Source organism: Ictidomys tridecemlineatus, chromosome 10 (assembly GCF_052094955.1).
Source record: "Ictidomys tridecemlineatus isolate mIctTri1 chromosome 10, mIctTri1.hap1, whole genome shotgun sequence".
NCBI lineage: Eukaryota > Metazoa > Chordata > Mammalia > Rodentia > Sciuridae > Ictidomys > Ictidomys tridecemlineatus.
The window spans coordinates 42,622,934-42,649,535 of record NC_135486.1 but is presented as its reverse complement, the minus strand read 5'-3'; the positions used below and the strand labels follow the sequence as shown (position 1 = coordinate 42,649,535).

At 35.2% G+C, this 26,602-nt stretch overlaps 1 protein-coding gene across 9 annotated transcripts in view; it reads left to right on the top strand.

The window, feature by feature from the left end:
• Ush2a (usherin) overlaps positions 1-26,602 on the top strand; it is a 738,328-nt gene that overhangs the window by 596,552 nt on the left and 115,174 nt on the right. For all 9 annotated transcript variants that reach the window (XM_078022812.1, XM_078022814.1, XM_078022813.1 and 6 more), the window contains 3 exons: positions 12,041-12,148; positions 19,787-19,970; positions 20,864-21,021. In XM_078022812.1, the coding sequence (XP_077878938.1) occupies positions 12,041-12,148; positions 19,787-19,970; positions 20,864-21,021 (450 nt within the window). The remainder of the gene's footprint in view (positions 1-12,040; positions 12,149-19,786; positions 19,971-20,863; positions 21,022-26,602) is intronic.

Sequence of the window (26,602 nt, the reverse complement as noted above, 5' to 3'; positions counted from 1 at the left end):
ATACAAGAGAACATTCATTGACCAACTCTCCAGTATTTATCCAAACAAGTCATCAGTCTGAGGAAGCTGCTTAAGACATATTTACATTCTAGCACCTTGCATTCCTTACCTCAAGACCCTAAGCTAAACCAGGGATAATGGGGAGAAAAGCGCCCTCATCAATTCAAATGACCAAATTACTTTTGCATATCTTATTTCACTTGAAGAGTGAAAATCACCACAAATGATGGAAATAGTAATGTTGTATAATAAAACCTTACCCTTATATAGTGTTGTTTTTGTTTTTTCATTTTAAGTAACCATTTTCATTTGACTCATTTGGTTCTTATCACAGCCCCATAAACAAGGGAGGTTTTTAATAGTCACAGTTGAAAGATGAAGAAAACTGACCTACTCAGACCATCCGCAGCATCCACTGTCCCCATCTATAAGGAAATTCGAGTACTGTTTTCTTCCAAAAAGAAATAAGTTCTCCACTTACTATATTCTAGATAGTTCATTAAGTGCTCTAAAATAAGATCGCTGCTTCTATGATGCTCTCAGCAATAAGGAAAACTGACAAGAATACCTGCAAATACAGTGTGGTCCCTCCCTGCTGCAAAGAAACTGTATACAGGATTGGGGTTTGGAAGGGTGTGAAAATCTAAACAATTACTCAGGGTAGACAATGGAATGTTAATTAGAGCTTTGAAAGCCAAGGTCCTGTGCATTATGACTTTGTACTTGTAAAAGGTATCACAATAAATTGAGATACAAGGCAAAAGATATTTCTTCTTATAGTATTGATTTGCTTAACCAGCATTGGCTTTGAATTGTTGCCAGCTATACTTGATTATATTTTTTAGAACCCAGCATCTATACACCAACGGACCAAATTCAGTTGTAATGTTCAAACCAGCAGGATTAATGGCCTCATTAATTTTAAAATAATTGCAAAGGTTTTTCTTTGAATTCCTTCATTCCACCAGTTCTCCCTTTCATGGTCATTTCTAATCAATATTTCCATGATAGAGGAGGATTTCATACATACACCCTAGAACCAGAAATTCTCTTTTATTTGAATAAATATTTTAATTTTTTCCCCATAATTTGAATTTTGACAATATCATAAAATGGAAAAAAATCCTTTACAAGTCATTTGGTACATCTTTCTGTTTTAAGTAGATTTAGAGACTATTTCGCTCAGACATATCCCCCTAAAAAGAGATTTCTTTGTCAAGTAAGGAAATAAACTCTCATTCAGCAAGACTTTACCAATATGACGTTCCTAGGGGACAGGGACGGTGCTAGGCTGTAGAGAGATAATCTAAATCCTGAGATCTGTATTTTATCTGCCAGGAAAAATTCAGTTCCATGGTTAGCTGAGTGACCAAATGCAGTACGGAAATATTTTATGATGTGAATGACTATTTTATTGAGTTCATGGAATGAACTAAAATAATCAAATTTATTTCCCATTCTATCTCAAATGTTTGATGAAAGAGCTGCCTGAACCCCCTAGGATAAATGTTGTGATTTTCTCATCATTTCCAAAACCTTGGCATTCCCTAAGCAGCAGAGCACTAATGAAGCCGTAGTGCTCGCCTTCCCGGAGCCTGAAAAATCTAGGTCCTTGGAAATGACAGAAGGGAAAGCCAGCACCTTGCCTCAGCCCCATTGTCTCCATGCTTATTTTTAATTACCTCAAAGCTTTAGAAACATGATCCCGTAAATGCTTTGTGGGAATAGTGGCGAATGCACTCATCACGTGAAATCCATAAATTGCTTATAATCCTCTCAAGATGTTAAAAAAAGCATTAAGTAATTGAAGACAGGAAGTCCTCGGTTAATTATTTAGAGGTGTTATCAATGCTTTAAGTAAACTGAAGCGTTTTCTGCTATCTCACTGAGCTGAATACCCGGGGGGGGGGGGGAAGGAGTAGCAGCCATTGTCTTCTCATATTCACTAATGCAAACAGCGCAGGGCAGCTTGTCAATAAAAGACCTTTTCATATCATTTATTACTAAACACATCCATCCGTCCTGTAAGGAACAATCTGGATGTCAGGCCTGGCATCATTTCACTTTGGGTTACCCCTATTTTATGCGCTGGCCTTCTAATGTGCACTTAGAAGTAGAGAAGGTAAAAGGATTAACTAAAGTATTAAATCCACCAGAAAAAATAAATGAATTAATTGTGTCCTCTTTATCAGCTGGTATGATAAAGGCCAATGTGTCTCTTAACTCTGGGAAAACTATTTCCAAAATTAAGAATTAATTAAAAGTTGCTCATCATTGCATTTAGTTAGAAGGAAAGACCCACTATTAAATAAGCAAAGAACAATTTGCCTTCCTTTCTTATCCTCTTAGAAGCAAATGAATCCTCTTGTGCTAAATAACACACCCTACAATACTCATTATAGCAGAAAGTGTAATAATACTAACGTTATATTGGAACAGATAGGCATCACTGTTGAAAATGAGACCATAATTTGACCATTAATAAACAAAATGTGGAAAATGCTTTTACAGGATTTTACTTTTGGGTCACTCTGTGCTCCTATAGTATCTTTCCTCTTGGTTTTTATTACATTTTATTGTAATGTCCTTTTTTATTGTTCCTATTCCTCAACTAGTAGGTAAAGCTTTTAAAGGATAGAGACAATAGTGTCTACTTATTACCATGTTCCTGGTTACCTATCACAGTACTTAACGTATTCAAAACATATTTGTTGGAAGAATAAATATTGAATAATAAATATTAGTATCTAAATGATTATATTGTTTCGATTGTAGATCTAATCCCATTGTCAAACACATCTTTATCTCAGACAAAGATGGCTACATAATTTTCAGGGCCCATTGCAAAATGAAAATTGGGTTCCCTTGTTCAGGAATTGTTAGGAATTTCAAAACTGTGAAAGCAATGCATTGAATTAAGAAGAGGTGTCTAGGTATAAGACCTTATTTGACCGCACAGATCACAAGCCTACAAAGTCAGCCTTGACCTCACGATCTGGATTTATTGTTCCTCATTTCTTCCACTGAACCTGGAAGAAAACTAAGGTAGTGACTGTGTCCTCAGAACAGCAATAGGAGCTTTTCCAATAATTGCATGTGATGCTTTGGACTGCCTTTCCCCACCTACTGCCTAAGTACTGGCCAAGCACTGGAGCTTGAAAAAAGAGATGACAATTTTATTTCCATTTTTTCCAAATTTGAAGAAAACTAACATTGTGCTTGACCTCTTGCAAAAAATAGGGGAAGACGCAGGCTGGTATTAGCCATTCTTTTTCCCTTTTTTGAAACCTGCTTGTAGATACAATAGTAAAGCCAAAGAATTATAGTCATCAGCTGCTTAGACACTTATTTTTAAGAGAGAAAATGTTTCCCCTGGAATCCCAGATATTCTGAGGTCCTTTCCTGAGCAATCACTAATTCTGTTTTATCCAGCAGTGCCAGCCAGCCCCTTCACTCTGCCATGTCCTTGTTTTTAAACGTTTGCACAGCATCAGAATTTACTGCCACCTGATGCCACATGTTATTTTTAGAGAAGAAAACCCTGCCTGAAAATGGGGAGAGGAAGCCTGCATCCCACACAACATTGATCGATAAGAAGAAAAAAAGTTTTATAAAAATATCATTGTTAAAATCAAAAGCATGGGTCTTAGTGACTATCAAGAATGATAATCTCAATGTTGATCTAAATTTGGGAAGAGTCTGCCAAAGAACTAGCTCATTTAGGAAGGGCTTCTTGGTATGAGTCTGATCTCTAAGATACTGGAAAGAGGGGCCTAATCTTTGGCCTAGAATTTCACATAAAATATAGAATTAAGAATGCAAATTAGCTTGTGTCAGGTAGTCAGAACTGAAGGTCATGAGGTTCTCTTCTAGCATCTATAATTCAGGAGTCCCTTTGTTTCAATCCAGTTCATGTGAGGTATCAAGTGAATTCATAGAGTATTATTGCAGGAAATGGACAGCGGTACCTTATGGCTGCTCATGGAAGGGCAAGAAATGGCTTGGCTAAGTAGAATGGGAGATAGTAGGATAGTAATAATGGTTGTGTGCATCAAAAAATGAAGACTTTAGCATGTGAGCTACTAGTTATTTCTTAAGTCAACTTCTATAAAACATGTCAAAACTTGAATGTTCCTTAGCTATCTCTTAAGTAATTCCATGATGCCCTCAGGTACCAGTTTTGAACATCTAGATTTTCGAATATAATTTGGATTACTCTAAAGTAGAATCCCACCAGATGGCATGGTGCATGCCTGTAATCCCAGCCATTCTGGAGGTTGAAGCAGGGGATGGCAGATCCAAGGCCAGCCTCGGCAATTGAGCAAGACCCTGTCTCAAAATAAAAAATTAAAAGAAGGACCGAGGATGTGGCTCAATAGTAAAATTCCCCTGAGTTCCATCAGTGTGCCAAAATGGCAAGAAGGAAGGAAAGGGAAGAGAAAGAGGAAGGAAGGAGAATCCTGATATAACAGGATCCAACACAGTCAAGATTAACTGTGGCTGCCAGAAGTTTCTGAGAATCTTCACAAGCAGAGATGCTCTGGAGGGGATCATGTGGTGAGATCCCAGGCCAGTGAGGGCAAGAGGAAGTGACAGATGAGACTGGGTGTGTGACCCAACTTATCCAGACCAAACATTCAGTTTGAATGAACTGGTGCCTGGACAGGTTATTTATCCAGAACATAGTTATTACAATACCTTATAACAAAAACTTTTTATCTAACAAAAGTTTTTGAAGCAATGCAGGGATCTTAGCCCTGGAATTAACCCCTCACTGTGTTGATCAAAGAATTCATGGAACTGAATTTTTTAATTTACAAACATTTTACTCACTTATGGGGTGCCGTGTGACATTTCAGTATATTTACACATTTGTGTAATGTTCAAATAAGGATGAACATATCTATCTCCTTATCATTTCTTGCTGATGAACATTTTTTAAATCCTTTCTTCAAGCTTTTTCAAAATATGCATTGTATTATTATCCATGTATTGTTATTGCAGTGTATTAAACATCTGCAGTCACCCAACTGTGCTATAGCACAACAGAACTTCTTTGTCCTCCCGTAACTTAGTACTCACTGATCAACCTTTCAAATTACATATTCTTTGGGCCTCTTTAGTAGTTCTTTTGAAAATAACAGATGACATTGTAGAATCAGTGGCTGAGCGCTTTGAAGCAGCACTTGCTATCTGAAATTATAATGGACAAAGTGCCTTTTCCTGACTATTTATCTGGAGATTAAAAATTAGAAGCAAGCTGTTCTTTATAGAGTACATCAAATGTAACTTACATAGACATGGGTTTTGTTTGCCAAATCATATTTTTATGAACCATAGACAGACTTTTCACAGTCTCTTTTTAACACACATTTACTCTTGAAAGTAATGCTACTTGGAAGTGTAATTGTAATGAGTTTGGTTATATTATGCCTCTTTCCTTTAAAAGAGAACATGATTCCCTGCAGAGAAATTCAGGTAATTTGCAGCCACACTCATCTTCACTGTGCTGAAATGTTAAAGACTTGGCTTCCCTCCATGCATCTGCCTTTCTCTCCTCTACAACTCTTATTTCCTACTCTTTTAATTCGATGCTGAGCACTTGAATGATGTTTTCTTTTCTCCTTCTACTCTTCGACTTCAGGATTAAGTTACAGTCAGAATGGTTCCTCGGAGACATCACTTTATTTCCCTCTTCTCATCCTGATCAATTCATGAGTAGTTTTCAATTGGTGTGCCCTTTTCATCGCCTGTTGCTAATATTTCATATATATCTCATTTTAAGGACTACCAATAGGGGCTTACTTAAAATGACAGCAAATTCCAGTTGAAATGTGTGGATTTTATTGAGTTTTACAGAGTCATATATATGAAAGGTCATTCAGTTCATGTAAATCATCTATGCCTGATGGTTGCTGATGCTTTTCTTATAGATTATTTCAATTGAGCCTATTAGTAACCCAATCCTTTTAGCAGTCTGAAAAACACCAGCTCTAAAATGTGTAGAAAATGATAGATTTAGGTACTGTCTTTTCTCGAGTTAATCTGCAGCCTGATTAAGCAATTTATGTGCTCAGATTCATGGTTTAAAGATGGGAGAACTGAGGCACCTGGAGGTTTCCTCCTGTTCATGGTTGGTAAGTAGATATCATCCCAGCTACTTGGGAGACTGAGGTAGAAGGATCACAACCTCAAAGCCAGCCTAGGCAACTTAGTAAGATCCTGTCTCAATATGAAAAATGAAAAGGGTTGGGGATGTACCTCAATGGTAGAGCACCCCTGAGTTCAATCCCTAGTACTACAAAATAACAACAACGACGACACATTTTAAACAAACCTGCTGCACTGATTTCTACCATTTTGATGTCTTTCTGATTTTCAGAAGGAAGATGCTTATTGATGAATTTCATTTTCTTTAGCTGTACTTTTATGTGATGGCAAGAACATCGGGTTTTGTGTTAAAGTCATAGGTTTGTTTGCATCCTGACCTATTCTTTAATTCACTGTGCAAATAGTTAGTTTCTTATGTTTCATTTTTCCCACCTACAAAGCAGGAATAATATTTCATGTTTTGCTAATATTCAAGGTAAAAACCTCTTCATATATATAATAAATGACTTGTATTGCTGCTAACTCTCTCCCATAATCCTGTAACTCTTTCTAGATTATATAAAGGGAAATCACCTAGGGAGGATGAAATAATACCAGTTACTGTGTGTAACATGTATGATCCCCAGGTATAGCATGCTCCTGTGTATTGGCAGATGACATTAATCATAATTTTAGGAATAGTAACATTTAGAACACTTTATCATGCCAACTACCACACTTAACAAAAGGATACTTATTGGCTCAGGAAAGTAAAACATCAGGTGTAGACTTTGGTAAGGCTCATTCAAGGCTGCCAAATGATTTTGTTCCCTGTGCTTTGGGATATACTTTTAAAACCAAATGATATTTCTGGGAGGCAATTTTTTTTTCATTTCTGATCCCTGCTCTATTTTCAAGCTCTGATGGTAACTCCAAATAATTTTTTTTAAAGTTCTGATCCTACCTTTCACATGATTTGATCTATGCCATGTACTCAATTCAAAGTGGCCAACATGCAAGGAGAATATGGAGGGGGGCCTGGGTCATATCCACTCTTTGATTCATGTGGGGCCAACTCTGACAGAGTTGCCAAAAGACTGGCTTCTCCAAGGAAAATTGGAGCTTTATTTTAAAAATAATTAGGAATGGATTGTGAAAGGTTAACATGGCAAATGTAGAGTTACATACTTGTAAACATCTGTTGAAATGGGCCTGTGTACTTCAGCCCTTTGGCTTACATGCCTCTTTAAGTTGTCCAGCATCACCACAATTCAGGGTCAGATATAAGCTGTTAAGAACAAACTGCCTATGAATTAGATGAAGATCTTCCACCTTCACTTGTGGTTTCAAGACCCCATCTTTCTGGACTTTAATCTTTAATATTTTTTCTTTTCTCCAAATTGTTCAATTATCTTAAGATTTATCAAACGTCTGGTGACATCACAAAACTTTTGCTGTTTTTACCAAATCTTGGTGCAATATATACAGTTATTTTATTCTTAAGTAACATGTATTAATTATGCATATTAATGGGTTAAATGTGATATTTCAATACTTGCCTAGACTGGACTCTGATCAAATCCATCTTTCTTTATCCATCCTCCCTCCTCCAGCATCTTCCAGACTCCTCCTCATCACTACTACTCTACATTCCTTAATACATTTCTTAACATCCACATAGGGAAGAGAATATGTGGTATTTGTCTTTCTGTGTCTGATTTATTTCACTCAATACAATGTCTTCCAGTCCCATCAATTGGCAGCAAATAACTGGATTTCATTCTTCTTTATAGATGAATAACATTCCATTGTGTATGTACACCACATTTTCTTTATACATTCATTCATCAGTGAATACCTAGGCTGATTCTATACCTTGGCTATTGTGAACAATGGAGCAATAAATATGTAAGTGTAGATGTCTCTCAGACACAATGATTTCAATTCCTTTGGATACATACTCAGTAGTGGACAGTTGGATCATATAGTAGATCTATTTTAGTTTTTTGAGACATCTACATGCTGTTCTCCATAATAGTTATACTAATTTACATTCTCATCAACAATGTCTGATCTTTAATTTTTCTCTCCATCTTCAGCAGAATTTATTTATTATTTTTTATAATAGTCATTCTTACTGGGGTGATATATCTCATTGTAGTTTCGATATGCATTTTTCTGCTGGAAAATTAAGTTGAGCATTTTTTATATGTTTGTTGGCTATTTGTATTTCTTCTTTTGAGATGTGTTGATTCAGATCATTAGCTAAAAATTTAAATTATATTGCATGTGGTTTTTTTGTTAAATTTTTGTGTGTTTCTCAGTTATTCTGAATATTAATTCTTTGTCAGATGAACAGGAAGTATTTTCTCCCTTTCTATAGGCTTTCCCTTCACTCTGCTGATTGGTTCTTTGGTTGTGCAGAATTGTTTTAGTTTGACCTCATCTCATTTGTCCATCTTTGCCTTTGTTCCCTATGCTTTGGGGTTATAATTTTAAAACCACTGCCTACCCCATTATCTTGAAGTGTTTTTCCTAGTAATTTCAGAGTTTGGGGTTTTACATTTAGATCTATTTTGATCTGATCTGAGCTGATTTTTGTACAGGATGAGATATATAGGAGTTGAGATTCAATCTTCTTCATATTAATACCCAGTTTTCCCAGCACCATTTGTTAAATAGGATGTCCTTTCTGCATTGTCTATTTTTGGCAACTGATTCAACTTTAGAATCAGTTGGCTAAAGACACATGGTTTTAATCATGGGATCTCGATTCTGTTTCATTGGTCTATGTTTCTGTTTTTATTCCAGTAAAATACTGTTTTGGTTACTAGGGCTCTGTAGTACATTTAACATTTAAGTACTGTGATTCCTACAGCTATACTCTCCTCTTGATTTGGCAATATGTTTGAACACCTCTGACTTTTGGACTGAGGCTTTCTGCTCAAAGATGAGTTCTAAATCTCCCCTTAATTCTGGTACCCAAGTAGCTTTAAGAGAAGCATAGTTCCTCCACCAGCCCCAGGGGTACTCTCTGCTAGGTGACTCCATCTCACTCAGTTTAAATTCTTAAGGACTAACTGCTTTGCCTGATGTAACATCTCTAAAGAGTTGCCCACTAGACTCAGTGTAGAAAGGAATCCTCTCAATTCACTTCAGAAAGATTTGTAAGGAAATGACAATTTGCATTTATATATATATATATTTTTTTCTCCTCTTATCCATTACCCTCACTACAGATACTTTTAATCCTCTAATCAAACTTCATACACCACTGTGATGATTTTTTTCCCTAATACCCATCCTAAAATTTTCTACAGCTGTTACTGCATGTCTGAAACTAGACCAGCCAAACCCCAAAACAAGGAAACAAGGCCATTTTTTATTTCTCAGATATTCCAGAAAAAAAGGAAAAGATCTTAAGGATAAATTGCCTACACTTAGCAAAAGTGAAAAACAAAAGGTTTTCACTTTTACCAACTGTATTTATTACACCTGGCATACAGAGAAAAAAAAAACTAGAAACACTTATTACTTGCAAATTACATATTTTTGTTACTATTTTTAATATTCTGAAGCTAGAGAAAAATCTCCAATTCAGTGAACTTGATGCTATGGGCAAGGATACTCACAGAATTATAAGGAAGATCCTACAGATGATAGACATCACAGCCTCACAGCCTGTAGCCCCACAATCCTTATGGGATATACTTTTGTGTATCTGCTTTTCTTTTCTTTAATATTTAACTAAGTTAGTATTGAACACCTAAAATACTCACTATAGGGAGTAAAGACTAAAACAACAACAACAACAACAACAAAATCCGTCCCTACTCTCAAAACATTTGCATTCTAAGAGAGAAAGCCAGATGTGCAGATGAGATAGTGTTACAATGGTCAAGACCCCCTTTTCCAGTCCTGGGAGTACAAGGAGGACATTGTCAGGCTAGATCAATTTGCCACTACAGCATCTCACTTTCATTCCTGGAAATTCTCTTCCATTTTTTTTTTGAGCTCTATATTTTATAATCTTAGCATTTTCTCATAAGCTTTTATCAAACATATGTGGCTTGGGTATGGCTTGGATCTTTAGTCATATTCCTCTTCTGTGCATCAGGTAAATATCAAAATTATGCAAATCCTCCATAGCAACCAAATGGAAGATTATAATCAAATAAGAACCTGCATCTTATCACTAAATTGATAAGGAAACACAAAGGGCCTGAGACTGAATCCTGGAGCAACTCCAACTGCAGAACATTATTGCTTTAGCAAAGAACCCAGACTCCTGCTCCTGTTCTAAATGAATCAGATCATTAATTTTTTTTCTTCATATAACAAGCACCTACTTCGTACCTGTTGCTGTTTGAAACAAACTCCTGACTCTTTTGGAGATTATATAATGCAGGGGAAGACAAACAATAAATAGAGATATAAGGAAAGATCAGAGAATGCTGATGGATCTAAAAGAAGAAAATTATTTAAGGAGATTAAAAAAGGATAACTGTCATATTTAGATAGAGTGGTCAAAATCTTTTAAAAGTAGCCTTTGAACAAAAATCTACATAAAATGATAGGGTGACATGTGAATGTCACTCCACCAAAGGAATAACATGCAAAAATGTAGTTCAAAATTTATGAAAAATACATATAGTAATCATTGGATCTATGCTATAACTTAGCTCAACTATTTAACATGAACATTAAGAAATGCTCTTTTTGAAAAGTTTTTTTTTTTAAAGAAAGCTCTGATATTGTTTGAACCAAAGGAAGAGATGTCTTATAAGTCTCAATATACCCCTTGTTGAATGGTGCTGAGTCTTAATGTTGCTCCTGCTAATATAAAATACTACTCTGGGTATCCCATTTCATCTTCTCATATAAGCTACATGCTATAGTGATTCCCCATTTTACAGATCAGTAGACCAAGGCAAAGAGAAGCTACATAACTTGTCCAAGGTCACCAGCCAGAGTGGTGAAATATAACAATATACAACTTCTGTTGTAAATGGATTGTCATTTTTCCCTATGAACATAGTGAACAGTTACTGTTTGTATCATATTCTAAATACAAAAATAAAGTAATAAGTAATATTCTTCATCAAGTTATCCTTAATCTGTGTATAAAGGCAAAACCAACATATTCCATAAGTATGAGATAATACATTTGTTGCATATATGGTGAAGAAGTGCAGTTAAAAGATAAAGAAATGTTGGTTGCGGTTAATGTGAACTGAATGTGGCTTGGGCCCAGAAAATATTGAAACTAGCTTTCTTTTTATTTTTTCTGCCCCTATTTTTACAAGAAGCTGTTGCAGAAGCTCAGGTGGTTAGCATGGAGAAGAGAATACTCGGGGGAGATTGGATAACTGTCTACAAATATTTAAAGAACTGTCATGTGGAAAAGAAATTAGATTTGTTATATATGTCCCCAAGGGTGGGAGCAATAGAAAGATTTCACCACAATACAAGGAAGGACTTTCAAACAAAATAAGGAGAACCCTAGAGCTCTTTATGAGCAGAATGGGCTCTTGGGGAGATGAAGCACTCCAGTCACATAGGTGGGACAGCATCTTCAGTGACATATTTAGAGGGGAATCAGAAGATGAATAGATGAATTACATGAATTTAAGGTCTCTTTTAAGGCTGATAATTTGTATTTTTATCAGTGTCAAATGAAACTTCTATTAATATTTGCTTATGAAATTCATACCTTCATCAAAGAGTGTTTTAGAGGGCTAGCTAGCGTGTAGCTCAAGAAGTGGACCACTTGCCTAGTATGTCTATGGCTCTGGGGTGGATCTAGAGCATTGCAAAAGAAAGTGTGTTTAAAAGAGAGTGTTAAAGTTTTTGCATATCACATCTACAACTCTGCATGTTACTTCTGGTCATTCATTGATAAGAAATCATCTCCTCGGGAAATATTTCACTTCCTGTTTGTTCTTTCTAGGTCTCCAGCCATATACCAACTACAGCTTCATACTTACAGCTTGTACATCTGCTGGATGCACTTCAAGTGAGCCTTTTCTAGGTCAGACCCTGCAGGCAGCCCCTCAAGGTAATGAAAAAGCATCCATGATTTGGGGGAAGAAGTTTTCATATGGCATTCTACAGTGAACTCTATAAACACTTTCATAACAAACAAGGAGGGAGGAATAAAGTTGACAGGGCCAAAAATAACAATAATAATAATAATAATAATTCTGTGTCCCCGTTCTCCAGGATTGACTAAACTATATGTGGCTTCTCAAGGTGAGTTTGGTTTCAGTTCTTTAAGCCTCTTAGATTTGCTTGTCTGCAGAAAATAATGATTATATACTTGAATATGAAGTTTCTCAAAAGACTCCAAAATTAAATATTTCCAGAGTTCCTTAAATACAATAAGCACAGTGCTCACTGCCAAAGTTGACTAAAATACTCACTGCCCTCAAGAACTTGTAATTAAGTAGGAATGATAGTTAACTACCCAGAGACAGATGAAAAGAGAATCTGGAAAGTGCCATTAAATGAGAAATTATACTCCATTTGATTCAAATTATGAATTGTCAAGATCATTGTACTGTCATGTGTAACTAATAAATAAATAAAAAAAGAAAGAAAGAACAAATAGACAGAGCGAATGTGTAAATCTGGGTAGGGAGCGTTTACAACCCCAGCAGATACCCAGAAAGGTTTGATGGGGCAGGTATCTTGGGGTGGACCACAAAGAACAGACTGTTGACAGGTATACAATACAGGACATGTCCAATCAGGCACAATCTGAAGGAGTATAATGTGGGCTCTTCAGCTTAGAAGGCAAATCGGTAATGTCTCTTAAATGTTTAAAGCTTAATTACTCATAGCATAGCAGGTCTATTTATCAGCTGTGCCAGGGAACTGCACCACACACACCACATGTACAAGGAGACATTTACCAGAATGATTTTTAAAGTTGTTTGTTTTTTGTTTTGTTGTGTTTCGTTGCTTAACGTCAGGGGCAATTTAGATATCCATGAATAGGGGAATTGCTAAGTAAATTCAGGTATTCTGATACTGTGAAATTCCATGTATCAATTTAAAAGAATGAGATGATCTTTGCCTATAAAAAGAAAGTTATAGAGCTATATTAATGTATGTTAATTTCTTTAATGTATAAAAACACATTCAGAAAATAGCTTCTATTTTCAATGGTAAATAAATAAATGTACCGAAAAATTTATCTGGAAGTGAATACACCCAACTGATGACAATAGTTACCCATGGGTTGGGAACCAGGTAGGTGAGGTCATTTATTTTGAAGAGAAAAATGTCCTTAGTGGCATCAATTAGGGATCCACTAATTATGTGTTAATCTTTATTCTTCTGCTTGTTTTTCATGTGGGGAAACTGAGCCATAAATAAGATTCTAAACAGCAATATAATATCAGTTACCATGGTAGAGTCCTGAACTACTTGTCCATTACTCTTCTAATGAAAGGGATTGTTGTACCTCAGAATATTAGACCTGAACTTCCTACCAGTAAATGGGGAATAAAATGGAAAATTCCACATATGGGGCATATGGCTCCTCACCAGGAATTCACTAATGATGTTTTCTATATAAAGAATGTTTCATGTCAAAAAGCTTAGTGTTCCTTTGAAAGGAAGAAACCAGCAGTGGATTTTTTGGAAAGGTAAACTATCAAATGGATACTTTGATGATAATGGATAATTTCTAAAGGATCTATCAACCAGTTTTGGCTGAAACTCAAGCTTGATAAAATAACAGGGTCTCTTATTCCAGTTCACTCACCAAATTCCTATTTTAAAATTTTTTTAAAACTATGCATCTATTTTCCCACTTCCCCCAACAAAATTTCTTGAAAGGGATCCGATTTTATGACTTAAGAATTATACCTCTCAACATTGCACAAAAGTATCACATGAGACAGGTTGTCCTAGATTTTTTTTTAATGTAGGCACCTTCCTTTAACACAAATAATCATGCAAAGAAATAATAAACTAAGCAGGGCTTTCTCTGCAAAAGAAACATAGATTAAGATCCATTTTCTGGCTATATATATGCCATTTGTGTATAACACACATAAAATAAATGTAGTTGAATGCTTAGCATGAGTGTTTTAAGGGAACAAATACTATTGTTTTTCTGCAAATTAGAAACAAGAAGATTATATCCCTTTACATCACTAACCCAGAATTAACTAATTTTAAAATGCCAATTTTAGAATAAACCAGACAAAATTTGAAGGTCTAGTATTTGAGATTCCTAAATTGATATTGAATAAAAGAAGCCTTTCTTCATAGCCACGCTAAGCTCTTCTCATTTCTTTTTTCATTTTCAATCTAAAAAAAATCTTAAAATATATTATGACTTCCTGCTAAGTTGGACATAGCTCTGTACAATTTTAGCCTCATAGAAAATTGTGTACCTTTAGTCAAATAGTGGGAAGAGTCAAATAGTGGAAGAGTTTGAATTGGATTATTACTCTCTTTTATTGCAACTACTGCCATCCCAGCGAGCTCTAATTCATTTCAGAGTTAAATCATGCAAAATTTCAGGCTTGCTTTCCTCTAGCATCAATAATGGGGAAAAGGAAAAGATAGAGAAGACTGATCTGTCTCACTTTCACTTGGGTTTCTTCTTCCTTTGCCCTTCTTTTAACTGTTGGTGCTCATTTAGATACTTGCTCTACTCTTTGCACTTACTCATTCACTCTTTAGTCTCTTCTGTGATTCTCAAGTCCTGGCTTCATCTCCTAATGAAGGCTGAGAGCTCCCACTTCCTAAAATCCTCACCAAGGCTACACCCATCAGTTTAGGGCCCAAATACCAGATATTCGTATTGGGGTGTTTTACAAATACTTAAAACTCATTACTTCAACAATTAAATAATCTCTCTCTCCCCACCCCATATTCCCACCTTACTCTTCTTCCTGTTTCTGCCTCCAGTACCACCTTTCACCTATCATCCAAGCCTGACACCTGACATTCTTAATGCTTCCCTTTTTACTTGGGATGTAGTATATAATTTTTTAAATCAAATCTTGTTATCTTGTTAATTTTAAATCTTAAAATTATCTTTTTAAAAATATTGTTCTTTCTATCCCTTCTGCCCCCGCATTAGTTAAGGATCCTTCTAACTTCTCTGGATCCTCCTAACTGGGTTCCCTACCTCTAGTCATTTTCCATCTTTCTCATGTCTCCTATTATAATTTGTTTTCCCCTTTTGTCAGAAAGGGTCTATCTCATATTAGTCATCTCAAAAAAAAAATTACACTTTCATCCAAAGAAACATGAACGTCTATCTTCTTAGTAAAGCAAAATAGACCCCACATGCTTTAATTTCTGTGAAACTCGTGAGTCTTTTGGTCTTCTTTAAAATGCCAGTCTTCCATTAGCCAGCTTTTCATCACTCTGACCAAAAGACCTGACGAGAATAACTTAGAGGAGGAGCTCATGGTTCCAGAAGTTCAATCCATAGATGGCCGACGCCATTGCTCTGGGCCCACGATGAGGCCGAACATCATGGTGGAAGGGTGTGGCAGAGGAAAGCAGCCCAGAACATGGCACAAGGAAGCAAAGAGAAAGCTCTGTTCACCAACAAGAAAATATATACCCCAAAGGCACACTCCCAGTGACCCACTTTCTCTAGCACACTCTACCTTCCTATAGTTATGACTCAGTTAATCCATGTCAATGGATTAATCCCCATTTAGGTTACAGCTCTCATAATCCAAATCATTTTACCTCTGAACATTCTTGTGTTGTCTCATACATGAATTTCAGGAAGTCCCCTTATATCTAAACCATAGCACTATGCCATGCAACAAACACCATGCCAACATATGAACAGTCCTGTTGTACTATCCCTTCTCTCTAGTGCCATACGTAAGTTCTAGGGGTCAGCGTAGACCCCCTTCCTCTACATACTCACTTGCCAACTCCCACTGGTTCAAAACTGAACTCACATGTCTCTCCTTATGGAAATCTGTCCCTACGGCCACTTCCTTGCACCCTTCTTCTTCTCGCCCTGCAGTCTGTGTCAGGTCATCCTTCCTAAGTGCTCTTCCAGCCACTAGGCATTTATCATTACGGCATTATAGCTTTTAATGAATACATATTTATTCACTATAATACTGTGGCTCCTTGAAGAGTGCTCATAACATGAAAAATGACACAAGTCAGGTAGAATGTTGAAGGAATAAATGGTAATTAGTTCAGAAGCAGTGCGCCCCTGACATGAGCAATACCAAACTGGTTCACATCACCAGATTTCAGGAGAAAGTCAATTCACAATCAATGTTGGAATTCTTAAATTGGAATGAAGATTGATATGAATATGAGAAATGGGTAATGTTGCATGGAGCTCAAGATAAAAGTAAAACAAACCAGTAGACATGCTCCTTTCTCAATAGTCCTTGCATTAAAAGACTCACCAAGGTTTACTTTCTCACCTTTCTACTTTGTACCTCTCAGCTAGTTTTCCCGTAAGGCATTTCTCTTGCTATGGTCCACTTTCTTCCTTTGAATTGCCTCGGTCACTGCTAAGTTATACAGAATGGATTTTTCTAGTGCCATCTGAGACTTGGGAGTAGGAGTGAGGAAAAGAAAACAGCAAATTCTCCACCTCAGACTTCCTAAGTCATCTCACCAAGGGCAAATCTTCCTCTATCAAATACTTCTGATAGCTTTTAGGGTAACACTGTCCTCATATCACTATGCAAGTAGAAAATGTACTGCTTGCTAATTATTTGCACATTTGTACTTCATCTTATCAATCAAATCCACGGACACAAGGTTATCACCAACTTTACCAGAACTTCACCAGCCTGTATACATATAAAAATCAACTTTTATTAAAAACTTGGAACAAACCGAAAATTCTGCTTTATTTTATGTGATTAGCACCTCCATATCCACAGGCTATATTGATGGGTTTATATTTGAAACTAAGCAAAAGCCTTTTTAGAACTGTGGTGATTTTTATTTAACACATTCTTCAAGGTGAGAAACATATGACTACAGGAAACAGATTAAAAGTTAAACCTTCATACTTTATTTCTTGAATCAACAAATTAATATTATGTATAAGTCAGAACTCTAAATGATTGTCTGCATCACCTAGATGCAGAGAGAAGCTGTTGGCAGAGAAACCTAGACATAAATGTGTACTGTGATTTGTGGATTTTTCCAAGTATCTAGCACAGAAAAAGCTCTCAGAACAGAATGGACTAGTTTCTACTCAAGAATATGCTGCTCCTTAGAAAGTTGGTGTGCTTGAGGCATTGTGAAATCTATCTTGATATTTTTTCTCAAGATGCTGCTAAATAAATCATATTTGAATGTCCTGAAGTTTTTCCTTCTAAACATGTCAAAATCTTACCCTTTACAGAGTAACATACACAGGAGATATAGTCAACCCAAAGCTATTGATTCAAGGGAACCTAATATAATGAAAGAGGTTTTTAAAGCTCCTTAGGAGAGTTACAATGTCTATTCAGAGCATAACTAAAGGGCAACATGAAGTGGTAGGATTGATCTTCCTCATTGCTAGATTTTCCATCAATAGATTTGCACATCTATAAGAGTACTTGAATGTTTGACCTTAAATTAAGGTTGTGTGTTTATTTTGCCTTTAATATTGAAGGGCAAACTCCTTGAAAGAATGAGCCCCATCTTAGACATCTTTGCATTCCCTAGAACTGCCTCTGGTGCCTAACATTGTATTTTGCAGGCAGTCTATTTACAAAGGAAACTCAGTCAATTGATATTTATTAGGCTTTGTTCTATGCATAGACATATCCTGACAAATAAGACAGATAAGATTCCTGCCCTCATGGAACTAACTTTGCTTTGAAGGCAGGCCACACAGTAATAAAGACATGCCAAGGAAAGATTATTTGAATGTTAAGAAGGAAATAGAAAGAGGTATGTGATAGAGATGAAGTCAGTTGGAATCCCTTTAGAAAGGATTAGAGTAAGGGTATGAGGGTCAAATAAGGACACACTAATAAAGTGAAATTTCCAAGTAACTTTACTATGAGAATAAAATGCACAAAGTACTTTAGTGTTGGAAGCAATTAGGTTCCAAGCAGAAGAAGGAAGTGCAAAGGCTGGGAGATAGGAAAGAAGTTGAAGCATTCTGGGTATAGAATGGAGTCTGGTGTGACTGAGGGTCATAAATGATGGAGAGACTGGTGCCAGGTAGCCCAGAGCCAGAAAAAATGTCAGACCACACAAATAATCATAGAAATGGTAATTTGGTATTATCTGAATAAATTCAAAAGATATATATATTTCAAAAGGATTCTACTGGTTTATGTATACACTTATACAATTATGGAAAGATCCCAGTAAAAGAGAAGACCAAGATTTAAAACATGGAGACCAGTTTAAAGTCTGTGACAGGAGTTCATGAAAGAGAACTTTGGTTTGGACTAAAGGGTTGACAGTAAAGATAGATGGAATTAGAATCTTCAGGGCCTGATGATTTGGGATAAAGAAAACCTAAAGCCTCAAGGATAATCTTTTTTCCTTAAGAAAATAAGTACATAGGGCTGGGGCTGTAGCTCAGTGGCAGAGCACTTGCCTAGCATGTGTGAGGCACTAGGTTCATTAGCACCATGTACAAATAAAAGAAAAATAAAGGCATTCTGTCCATCTACAATTACAAAAAAAGAATAAAGTAAATCTTTTTTAAAAAAAGAAAATGATTAAGTAGACAAGATTGGGAATTACAGAGACTGTGGAGATGAAAACCAAGGGTTCTGTTTTGGATGCTTTAAGTTTTGAGTGAGTAAGTCATTACCCAAATAAAGATGTCAAATTAAACAGAATAGGAGAGACAGTGGAATGAATCTGACATAACTTTCCTAGGTACATGTATGAATACGCCACCAGTGAACCCCACATCATGTACAACCACAAGAATGGGATCCTAATTAGGATGTTGTACTCCATGCATGTATTATATGTCAAATTCCAGTCCACTATCATGTATATATAAAAAGAACAATATTTTTTAAAGTAAATGGATTCATGAGTCTGCAGGTCAGAGGAGAGTATTATTCTAAAGATATGGTTTGCGAGTCTTTAGCATATAGATAATATTTAAAATTTGAGACTGAATTGACATCACCTAGTAAGTGTTAAAAAAGAAGAGGAGAGGGAAGTAGAAAGAAGGAGAGGGAAGTACAGAGGAGGAAAAAGGACAGAGACCAGGTCCCTGAGGCCCTACATTATTTTGAGGTGCCAGAGTAGAAAACGAGCCAATAAATGAGACCAGAAAGTAGCAAAAGTACAAAGTACAGCACATGATATAATAGGGGAAGGGAAAGTATGTGTACTTTTTAATTGTATAATTCAAGTAAATGCTAGATAATGCTTTTTTCTGCATATTCCAGGCAAATAGTATCAAAGTTTAAAATGCCTCTTAGGCCTTAGTTAAATTACATGCAGAATGACAGACAAAAGGGAGAGATTTTCCACTACTAGTGGTGTGACATTCAAAAATAAAATAGAGCCATAAGAAAAATATATATTTATGCCCACTTATGTACTTCATCTCCAAACTAAATAAAATATATTTTATTATTCAGGGTGAGATTATTTTTTAATCAGAAGATGGAAAATATCAGTTCCTGAAGTGAGGGTATGACTTCTGATAAGGTATTTATTTTATACTTACAATAAAACCTCCTTGTGTTATTTTTGCCAGGGGTTTGGGTGACACCTCGACACATGATCATCAATTCTACAACAGTGGAATTGTATTGGAGTCCTCCAGAAAAGCCCAATGGCCTCATTTCTCAATATCAATTGAGTCGTAATGGAACTTTGCTTCTCCTGGGTGGCAGTGAGGAGCGGAATTTCACTGATAAACACCTGGAGCCCAATAGCAGGTAATGAAAGGAAAACTTCACCAATCCTCCAGTGAGGTTTTTTTTTTTTTAATTTTTTAATACTTTCACTGGAATATTATTAAAGTGTCTGATTAATTATCTTATTCATTAGCCATAGTGTAATTGATGAGAATGCTACAGAGGTATGGTATTCTTCAGATTACATGAAATTCCTTTAAGGTGTAAATAAATGTGAATAAGTAATCTTCTATTTGAATGAAAGCATGAGAATTTTTAAATATACAAAATGCTCAAGATATTAAACTTTAAAATATATCAAATTACCTTTAAAAAACTTGTATTTCTAAATTAGCAATAAGAAAGAGCCAAAGAATTTGTTTTTCATCAACCACCTTTTCTTCTCTTATGTAGTCTCTGCATGGTAACTAGATGTCTAGAGGGGAAAAGTTCCACGTATTTGCAGTTCATTCCCATTCATTTCTCAGCAGAGACAAAATAGATCTTACATCAACAGATGTTTTATTGTAGAGAATAGAGAACAATTTAGTTTTATTGTAGAGAATAACGGATCAATTTAAAACCCTCTTCTTCTGAACATATTTTCCTGAACCTCAAACCACTTAAAAATAGGGAAGATTAATTTGAATCTTTCACGGTCCACCAGCACACTCCAAGACTTTTCTGAAATCTTCAGGAAAAAAAAATTATAAATTACTAAAAGCTCAAAAATAAAGATGGGAGTGGCAGACAGAGATGGTCTCAAGAGTAGGCTACTTGAACAAAACTGCCAAGTCCAAGGTGAAGTTTCTGGTTAAGGGAGCAAAGAACTTAACAGTTGGTCACAAATTTAGGACTCGGCAATGGATAGAAGATCCAGCAATCATTGCCCACATCTCCTGTGCACCAACCTACTGCAATTCTTCTTTTGTTAGGTACATTTACAAGTTAGAAGCCAGAACTGAAGGTGGCAGCAGTACCAGTGATGATTACGTGGTCCAAATGCCTGAGTCAACACCAGAAGAAATCCATCCTCCATATAACATCACAGTGATTGGGCCTTATTCCATATTTGTGGCTTGGACACCACCAGGTAAAGAAAGAAAATGTGTGTGTGTGTGTGTGTGTGTGTGTGTGTGTGTGTGTGTTAAGCATTTTAAGGGAAATTAAATGGATATAAGGATGGAAATGTAAATATAGTAAATCAGCAAAGGTATAATCCATCTCCTGAGTATATGTGAATGGAATAATCCAAATCATACTCCTGACTTATAAATTTATGAGTATACATATATGAATAGATAAATGTGGATGTGTATGTAGATGTTTGTATATAATATATAATATGTAATATAATAAATACTAGAATATTATATATATAATATATACACCTTTCTATCAAAGCAGTACTTTGATTCAAGTACAAGAGCCTAAAGTCCATTCTCTCTCTCTCTCTCTCTCTCTCTCTCTCTCTCTCTCTCTCTCTCTGTATGTATGTATATAAACTATATAAGTTAAAATTACTTTGAATATTCATGTCCTCAGGATTTCTTAGATTGGATCATTAGTATGCTATCATTTCCTCTATGTTTTTATCAATGAAACAGGAGTTTGGAAAGACAATAGCTCTTTCTGTCTATGCAACTTGAATCCTGACCAGACATGGTAGCTTTTGCCTTTCTGTACGGTGTAGCTTCCATTGAGCCAGTTAGTTCCTATTGAGTTGCTTTTGTGATTTAGTGCATTATTATACTGTGGTGTAAGCATCATCCTCAGGTAAAATCCTGATTACATCAACACTGTAAAGTAAAGATTAGAGTGAAATCTTCCTTTTCTATCTTTTAGCATAAAGTACATAAGAAGGGCTCTTTTTCCGAGTAAAACTTAAAATTGATTAAGATGTTAAATACACTTCAGAAATACCTGATTTGATTTTTAATATTTAGTCTTAAAATGAAATTGAAATAAACACATATTGTGCCTATCAGAGTAAGTTTAGCCACAGTAAACGTGACAGCAGATCCATTCCATAAAATATTTAGTTGAAGACCTGTTTTTCAATGAATTCAACAACTATTTTAGTAAAAAAAAAGTTTATATAACCATTCAGATAATGTCAAAGCCTAATATATACAAATCCAGTTATCATAAACATCCTTCCAATGTTATAATCTGAAAGGTCTTCTTTGTACAAATTCACAGGAGAATTTTTACCAAGAACTATATAAGCAAAGAAAAATATGAGTTCTTTGAAGATTTTAAGTATAAAAGACGCCATACACCTTTGTTTTAATATAAATATACAATATATTTAGTAAAACATAAAGGAATAACCAGTTGCAGCAGTATGTATTATTAAGCAATATAATCTTTATCTAAGTTTTAGGAGCATAGATACTTCTGAACTCTGTTCTTAATTTCAACGAAAGAAAAGAAATCCTCTCACAAGGGAAATACAAATTTCCATTCCCCTTTAGAGAACCTGGGTTCTTACATTCTTGGTGCAGCATTGCTATCTTGCAAACCTGTTACCATATTTTTTCCTTGGCATTTTAGAGTACTGCTGTGTTTCAGCCCCACAAAGTAAAATGAAGCTGGATAGCGCCACTTTAAGACCAGACTCAACCTGTTTACTAAAGATTTTTCAGAATCAAACCAGGGTTTTCCACAACCCCAGGAACAAGAAGGGATAGTCCATGATGGTAAACAAAGTGGATGATTTTCTAACTATGTGTTTGGAAGTCCTGTAGCTTGTTACATTATCTACTATTTTTACATTATTAAACATGCAGATTGCCTTTGCTAATAGGAAGACTTCATACTTGGCATGAATTTGAAGGTATCTTTCTTTTAAGACAGACAACCAAAGTAAAAACAAAAAAAAAAAAACCTGGATTCCTACCCTAGTAGTGCCACCTGTATGTTGACCTCAACCACTCAATTTGTCTTTTTTTTTTTCCTGAGATAACAAATGCATCTGCAAGTAGAACTGCTATAAAGATTAAATGAACTAACTTAACTAATTCTGTATGGTTATTTTCTGAAAAATTAATTTTGCCCTCAATTACTCATTTTTTAAAGGTACTTGCTCCAGCATTTGCTGAATCTGGTGGCCCTTATTTTAGAAATTATAAAAGAATGGGGTTAGTCCTTTTTTAAGGCCTCTGTCAAATTTTCCAACATTATATCATTTTCTTTCTTTGATTTCAAAGCACATTTTTATGTTGAATGTATGATATCTTCGTTGAGAAAAATATCATTGTGGAATAAAACATAACTTTGGCTTGTATATTATAACCTTAACTATTGCCTACCTCCAGCTTTATGAAGAAAAAAATTCATTCCAGTTCAGACTAAGAGTAAATGTAAAAAAGGATACTTGCTAACTCTGACCATTTAACCAACAGTTAATAAATCTATAATATCCAGACCTGTCAATCTTTTAGTTTCAGATGCACAAAATCTATTACAGAAACCCTATAATATATGGAAAGATTAAAATCTAAAAGGATTTTTTTTCCTGGCACCTAAAAGGATTTTGAACTCAGTAAACAGTCAAATGATTTTGACTTGTGTATAATCTACAGTTGATTTTATTGGAAAGTACCTCATGCTGTGTTTTGATTTGGATAACAAAAACATTTTTTCTGTTCCTGAATAGTCACAAATATATATTTTCACCAGAAATGAAACAAACTTGTTATAAGTGGCAATTGTTTATGTACTCACAATTAAGACTTTTCTAAATATTTATCATATTGCCTGGCATTCCCAATTGATTACATCACAAGCAGAGCTGAATAATTAGCCAAACATTCCATTTCTATAATTTCCAAATCTAAATGAACTTTAGAATCATCTAGAAAGCTTATACAAAGACAGAATCTCCACCACAACCATATACTAAATTTAGACTTCTTAAAATGTTCTGCATGTGACTTTTAGTTTAATAGTTTAATTGACTAGTTGTTTTAGTTTAGTTGTTTAGTTCAGTTTGACTTTTAGTAACCATGGATCCCATAAACCAAAGTGGTCAACTTTAATAATTCTCTAAAAATATGAATCAAACAAGTTTCTCTTAAATATCCAAAGCCAAAATAATGGTCAAATTCATTGAATTTTAACATGTATTTTGTTTTGTGATTAATATAAAGAGAATAACCTTAGAGGGGTAAGTTCTATGTGGTTACTTCACAACCAAAAAAATTACCTAGGCAATTAACCATAATTCAGCTTTCAGATTAGGGTTGCAGTGCTGTTGATAAACAAAATGGTTTCAGTGCTATCAATAAACATTTTTACAAATCCTACTAGTCAAAGGTGTGAGTTCTATAGAGTATGTGTGAATAGAGTAATGGGGAGACCAGTAGCCAATATCATATATGTATTTATTTTGCTTGTTTTGTTAAATTCCCAGTATGTGCCAAAGACTTTAATAATCACTTCCCCTGTTTCACCTCAGTTAATGCTTGTGCAAACCCTAAGGGACAGGTAATATTATTATCTCCATTCTAAGAAATTTAAAACTCCAATGAACGGATATTGTATGTTCAAGGTCACACAGCAGAGACAGGATTCAAATCCAGGTCACTACCTTTTGGAGTAATTCCTTCCTATCTTTGTTCTAACTCTTAAATCCAAACCAAACTTTTCATCTATGACTCAAAGTCTCCCTGATGTATGATGCATCAACTCTGCATTTTGAAATAGAAGTCTAGAGGATCGAGATACTGAGCTGGGGGTTGGTGAAAAACCAAATGATTCTGGGAGAATCATATTTCACTGGGCATGTCAACATACATTTTTATGTTGAATGTATGATATCTTCATTGAGAAAAATACCATGGTGGAATACAACATAACCAGAAGAATTGATTGTGGAAAATGGTGAACCCCTGAGGGAAAAACATCCACCTGGCCATAGTTATCTCCTGCATCATGAAGGAGTTAGCAACCAGAGCTCCACCTACCCATCCACAAGTCCTGCAAGAAGAGCCCTACCTTAGCAAAACCAGACTTCAGGTGCAGGAAGATTGTAGTTGGTGACCGGAGGGAAGAGTCATCTCTCAAATGGTCTACAAAGAGATTATTCAAAGGCTATTTTGAAGACTTGCTAACTATTTTCTTACCACTCAGGTGAATCATAGTCCACTTTGCCTCCTTATTACCTTAATGTCAGTAGTATTATTAACAAGACACTGCAACCACTAAAAATCAACTAAGATTTCTTCTCATTGTGCATCCTTTGCACTTCCAAATAAGATGATAGAAAAATGACAAATTCTTACAAAATATTTGCTAAATTAGTGGAGGTACAAAATGGTGGAGTATGTTTTCACAATTTGCAATACAGACAAACACAAATAAATGGGGGGTGATCTGCTGCTTGAAATGATCATAGATTTGATTTCCTATAAAGCCCTCCTCTCCCTTCACATTTACTCAACCCTACACACACACACACACACACACACACACACACACACACACACCTTCTTTGAAGACAAATGGGGAACATACACGTATTTTCAAAGACCATATGTTGTCTTATGGATGCATGATTTTTTTTCATGGTCTAGAAAAGGAAATGTTGGTTTCTATATGGAATGAGTCCCATTGTTTAGTTTTCCTGTGGCCTTAGGCAAGAAATTCAGATTTCTTATTGATAAAATAGAATAATAAATGCCTTCCTTGCTTTGTTGTTACATGAATTGAGATGACGTGGTAAAGCAGTTCTTAACAACAGCTGGCCATTATCGTTAGAACCTACATATGACATATAAGCCGGGTTAATTTACTCCTAAATATTCTTTCTCAACATTTTTCTGTTTTTACCAGTTCAAAACCTTGGATCAGGACTTACACATTCATATTAAAGAAAGCAATGATATATGTCATCTTAATGGGTGAAAAAAATTAAAGAAAATTAAGAAGAAAAGACTTCATGGAACATAAATGGTTTACTCAGAAAAAGAATGGAGATAGATATCCCTGCTGTTTAAGAATCCAAACATTGAAAATTATTTAAACTCTGAAGATAATAATGAGCTCTTCTAATTTATCAAGATGATGACTATATTTTGAACTATCACAGCCCTTAATCATGTTCTAATTAACAGTGTCATTGCATTCAACATGTACTTTTTCTCACCAAGGATGGTGAGTTATTTAGATTTAATGCTTAATATCGAAATAGTGGTCCTTTTCTTTCCACATTCATCTTTTAGTCCATTAAAGAAAAGAATTGGCAACAATGCTTCTGCTGAGAAATCATTTTAATTAATATTGGTTAGGGATATAAATGATTTTTATTAATCAAGTTTGATTAAAGGTTAGCTAGCCACAATATGGCCTATCTGAAGACGTTAGACATCCTTAGAGTTCAGTTAGCTCATCAGCTGCTGTGTACTAGATGATATTCTTTCTATTTAAACTCAAAATTGGCACTAAGCTTTCTAAAAATTTCATATTGCATTAACTGGGATGATTCAACATTGGCAATTGTCTTACTTTTTCTTGTAAATGCAATAACCAAATGACACAGATTAGTGATTTTTGGAAGAAAATATAAAGCTCATTTTAATTATTTGGATTTATTTTACACGTTAACAAGTGTATCTTACATTATTGAGTTTTAATATATGCTTGGCACTTGCTAAGAGATAAACACTTAT